Below are 5,740 nucleotides of genomic sequence, written 5' to 3'. Positions count from 1 at the left end.
CTACTGTTATACCCTCACTACTGTATATAGCCTCGCTACTGTTATTTTTCACTGTCTGTTTTACTGTTGTTTTTATTTCTTTACTTATCTATTGTTCACCTTAAACCTTTTTTTTACTTAAAAATTACACTGTTGGTTAGAGTAAGGTCTACACCTGTTGATTTGATTACCCTAACTTTACCCTAACCCCTACCATAACCCTTACCTAACCCTAAATTGAACCCCTACCCTTACCCTAACCTTAACCTCTACCCTTACCCTTACGCTAACCTTAACCCCTACCCTAACCTTAACCCCTACCCTAACCTTAACCCCTACCCTTACCTTAACCACAACCATAACCCCTACTCTCTTAACTCTACCCTTACCCTAACCTTAACCCCTACCCTAACCTAACCTTAACCCCTACCCTTACCCTTATGCTAACCTTAACCCCTACCCTTACCTAAACCATAACTTTTACYCTAACCTTAACCCCCTTACCTTAACCATAAACCTTACCTAACCTTAAACCTTAAATGAACCATTTAAAATTGTAACTTTAATGGGTTCTTGCGATACAGGCATTTGGAATAYTGTGCTAAAATATCAACTCAAATTAATTCAATTAATTCAATATATCGCACAGCCCTATTTTAAATTACTATGCTTTAGTCAAATATTATATCTGTTTGGGCTTCTTGTGGTCAATTTGCRGTCTACAAATTATTTGTAATTATGTTCCGGCCACCTGACCATCCGCTCAAGAAAGAAAATGGCCTGCGACTGAATCTAGTTGATGATCCCTGGTTTAAAGGGATAGTTCACCAAAATTACGCATTGGTTTCCTTACCCTTTAAGCAGTCTATGGACAAGGTATGACAGCAATCCATGCTTTGGTTTAGTTTCCCTGGCACTGTTTCCACATGGACAAAAGCTGAAGAACATACGCACATCCAGGTACTTTTTGCAGGTGTTGGAGTTGTAGGTGAATTCATGGAAAATAAAAGGGAAAACGCTGCACACTGCTGCTCACGCTCACAGGTGATTTTATGAATAACTTCATCAGGCATCCATATCCCAGGTGGGGGTGGAAGGTCCTACATATAGGGGCAGTACTCAATGACATCCCTTCCTGAAACAGGAGGTTAAAATACAGAACATAGGTTCACAATATCAACATTCAGTTAGTATTGCYCCTATATATATAGGAGGTATACATTTTTTCTAATATAATACTCAAAGATTCTTCAAGTTTTATTTATTTCTTCAAGTTGTATTGTCAAATGCACAGCAAGGGTGAAATTGTGGTGTAGATAATGGGGGGGCGAASAGTAGACGTGCTGTCCGAGGGGTGATAATTGGGGGGGAGGGCGAACAGTAGACGGGCTGTCCGTGGGGTCCTCCGCACTTCCTGCAATTCTACACAGTTTGACTTATTATGCCTCTCTTAATGGGTATTTTGAGGGGTATATGGAGGGGTAAAACACAGTATAAGTGGAAGGATAAGTGGAAGGCCCCCAACCACCCAAGAAATATATTTTGGGAAAACAGCTAACTTTCTGCATTTTGACACATTTTGACATGGGGCAGAGATAAAAATGTGAAGTTTTAAAGCTAATTTCCTAGAATTCTACACATTTTGCCATTGGGTAGAGAGGAAAGATCATTTGCACTATTTCACACTATGTTGAGGTAAAAATCGATATATTGCTTGTATGGATGTCAACCCCAAAACATGTTCATGTCATCACCAATCAACTTCATTACAGTTAAAAATTACATTGACTACCACCACCGATTTCTCTATGCTAGCTAAGCTACCAGATATACGAATGGGAGTTAGCATTTAGCAGTCCAGTCACTTCTTCTAAACCTGAAAATGGACTACTTCTAAATGTTACGCAGTGAAAACAGCCAAATGTATTTCAATCGGACTTTAGTAACCACATTGTGGGCCTGTTACAATACATCAGTCATGACGGTTTTGACGAATATCATCTTTGTTAGATCAGATTTGTTGACTGTGCGCCAATCCAGCATCCTTCTTCTATCCCCCATGGTCTGCGTTCCATTGACCTCTTACCGCATCTATTACAACACAGAAAAGCTGCTTTTAACATACTTATTTACTATTTTTTGGAAGGARAACTATTTCACTCATATTAACTAGGTTTCCAACCATTTGGCAACAGATTTTCATGCGAATATTCRAAAATCTGCATAATGAAAATATGCACATTTTCCCACTAGTGGTGTGCTTCCACCTAATGCACTTGTTCGCAAATTTAAAAAAATACATATCCGCTTTAGTTTTCATGTACCTAATAAAAATCTCAAGTTCAATGTGTTTCCAACACATTTTCAACTCTACTGATAGTTTTGCAACAACAACTGTTTCGTTAAAAATAGCAAATGTGCCTCCTCCAGTCTTGGAACGTACATTCTAACCAAAAGCTAGCAGATACAGTGAGGGCAGGCTAGTCTACATGATGAGATTATTATGGATAGCAGTGAGAACATTTTTATTTGTCAAACGGCAGTCAAGCATCGATCATCATGCCACCAAAATAAGACTGTGAAGTTCATCATAATTTATTTAATCTCTAGCCTAATAAACTGCATGGTTTCCCAAGTGATATTGGTAGGACCACACACCATACCATCAAGTTTACTTTGATATCATGGTTATTATATAAATAGGTGCGAAATAAAGGCCTTTCCAACACCATTTCTTGCATAATACATTTTACCGACGCAACAAGATCCCACCATGTTGAACTAATAAATGATCTGTCAGCATCTCAAAGATTGTACCGAAACGACCTGTTTCCATCACAGCTGTTGTGTTTTTTTTATACGGTATGACTTTACTCGCATTTAAACTGTGGATGGAAACGTAGTTAGCGTAATGAATTATACTGTGCTTAATGCTCTAGCTTAGCTAATGAACTACTACCTATGTTGGTTGCGCCGTGCATGACCAGAATGACACATCGATGAACCACTAAAGGCACACCCCATTTCTGTTGGAAAATTGAGCCGGAGGAGGAGTTTGACAGTTCTTCGTGTCCTAACGACCGTTAAAGCTAATGTCCTACAATTCTACACATTTTTGCCATTGCTTAAGACTTGCTCATACAGTATGCTATCTGAGGAACCACCGAACTCCAAGGGGCCCCCAACCAACAAAAAAATCGATATATTTTTTAGATTTGAAAGAATTGAGCCTATTGGGGGGGAAGAATCGACCTGTTCTTAATATTAAGGCTTACATGTTCCCCCATCCCCAGTGGCAATTTCACCTATGATGCACAGGATACAGCAGGTGTAAAACACTACAGTGAAATGCTTATAAGAAATGATTATAACAGTGACCGCAGTAATTTGACTGACCTAATCATGTCCAAATCATCTAAAAGTATCTCAAATTGATCGTGAAGCTCAAAAATGGAACAAGAAAATTCTAATATCTGTCCCATGACTTGAATGAGAGTTGTGCCACAAACGCAAAAAATGTTAGCATGTGGAAACAGTGCTAGGGAAACTAAACCAAAGCATGGATTGCTGTCATACCTTGTCAATAGACTGCTTACAGGGTAAGGAAACCAATATGTTATTTTGTAATTCCGTTGAACAATCCCTTCACGGAGCACATTAACCCTCTGTAATCTTCCCGCTCACACACCGCCATCTGACAACACTTTGACAATAGGCTATAATACCAAACAAAGTGATAGCATGTAGGATGGCTAAACAAAAATGATGGTTTCTCAAAAGCGTTTAGGCATATGACATCCCCTAGAAATTCACTGGTAGGACATTGTCCACTCTCTAATTTCTATATGGGGGTGTGTTAATGTCTTGCGACAATACAACATATCTGACATGCATTGTTGTTTAAAAAAAAAAAAATTCAAGCAACACTTGTAGATAGTTTTTCTTCCCTTCAAAGCAGGGTCTTGGTCAATGATGTATATAAACCGTGGATTGCTAATGCTATATATTGGACTTTAAGAGGCTCTGAAGCCACCGTTCGGCCATATTGGCATTCCCCAGTAGGAGCAGTCCTCCATAGGATTTAATGCAATTCTACAGTATTTACATTAAACGTTTCAAGAAGAAAATGACAGGTATTTGTTTTATTGTAGTGGGGATAGTAACATTTGTAAGATCTAAAAATTATACTTTAAGGAAAATCTTGTTATATATTTTTCATATATACATTAAAGCTTCTGTAATATAATAAATATGGCAAAAAGTAATGTAGATATTAATACATGCAATTCTATAGCTTCCAAAATATTTGTTACAATGGTRGGGTATGAAAATGWATGCACTCTACTGTAAGTCGCTCTGGTTAAGAGCATCTGCTAAACGACTGAAATGTGGGGGAGTGAATAGACGGACTCAGCACAGCGCCCCCAATCAGTCATCTAGTGTATATTATCTGAATCATTGGTCTCGATGCCTCCCTGCTGAAATTCTGGAAGGCAAAGCGGTCGCTATGGGGGAGGGGAAATTAGTTTGGAGTCCCAGCCCTTTTTCCTTTAAACTTTGAACATGCAATGAGCCGCCATTTTAACAGATTATATTCGTCATACATACTAGTTGCATTTCGGCTATAATTAACTTGGGTTAGTCGCATATCCTGCCTGACCTATATTTTCACTTTAAAAAGTAACCGATTCATGTCATTAGAAAAGTCAGAGCGGCTGGTTCTGTAGTTTGTTTCCCCGGTGCATGCAACAGTAGGCTTTTAGGAAARAAATGTGCTAATGCGAAAACTCGATTGATACATAATTGAATAGGGGGAGATGAATAACACATTACACACTTGCTTTTAATCTAACCAACTCACTGCAAAGAAAAATACATATAGTCCAGCATGCAATGGATATGACAGTGTAATAGCACCTACTATTTTCCGGTGCGCGTATTTTTCTCTCCCTGACGACAGGTCATTCCCATTGAGGATGATTTCCTGGTTTGTACATTCTCTCAAAGACCCTTCGTCTAGCACGAATGTGCATAAAACTGCTCCTGATGCGGACCCGCTCCCGCACGCCAGAATGACACCGCTGTCAGTAGTGGTGACACTCATTTCGCTTCCCTTGGAACCCTCTGCATGCTGGTCAATACCGGCTTGTTTCGAAGCGCCCCCGACCAGTACTTCAGCCGGAGACATGTCAAGCAAACGTTTAGAATTCATAGTCGGACCGGAGTGGTGACTAAAGAAAGATTATCCGCTTTCTATACCTTTTCGTGCAGAAATTTGGAAGAAAATACATTCAGGCCTGTCTTGAGTGGATCCCCGTGTGTTACCACTATTCTAAGGTATGGACTTCTCCACCAGCCGAGACAATTTAAAAAGCCGACACAGTCAATTTGAAAGATTAAAGATTGTTTAGCTTTTTTTCCTAAAAAAAATGCCACGCCCCCACTCCCCTGCGCGTGCAGCCAGGCGAGATTCACAAGGCACCGCCTTCAATTCACTGCTATTGGTCCGCTGCCATTGCAAGCCAGAAGCCAATGGGTAGTTTGGAATGTGTCACTCACTTTTTTTTGTGTGAAGATTGTGGGGGTGTGTCGCTCCAGTTTGCCGGCCGGCCGGTGAAAAGGGAGAAATGAAAACAACAAGTAGCCAGCCTAGGCCTAGATTTACTGTATGCTCCGCTAAAGTCGAAGCAGGGGGCCTATGTCTGTGCACAGTGTAGCCAATGCATTTAGCCTAACTTATTCAGGCTACAGAATATTCCAA

At 39.9% G+C, this 5,740-nt stretch overlaps 1 protein-coding gene across 1 annotated transcript in view; it reads right to left on the bottom strand.

Annotated features, from left to right (window-relative positions):
- The window catches only part of LOC111977115 (zinc finger protein 704-like), a 111,856-nt gene extending 106,429 nt beyond the window's left edge, over positions 1-5,427 (bottom strand). The window contains exon 1 of the mRNA XM_024006425.2: positions 4,901-5,427. Coding sequence (XP_023862193.1) covers positions 4,901-5,191 — 291 coding nt within the window. The 5' untranslated portion in view covers positions 5,192-5,427. The remainder of the gene's footprint in view (positions 1-4,900) is intronic.
- Positions 5,428-5,740: the final 313 nt, after the last annotated feature.

The sequence above is a fragment of the Salvelinus sp. IW2-2015 genome, linkage group LG17, assembly GCF_002910315.2.
Source record: "Salvelinus sp. IW2-2015 linkage group LG17, ASM291031v2, whole genome shotgun sequence".
NCBI classification, from domain to species: Eukaryota; Metazoa; Chordata; class Actinopteri; order Salmoniformes; family Salmonidae; genus Salvelinus; species Salvelinus sp. IW2-2015.
The sequence above is the reverse complement of the archived record's forward strand: the minus strand, read 5'-3'. Positions and strand labels throughout refer to the sequence as shown.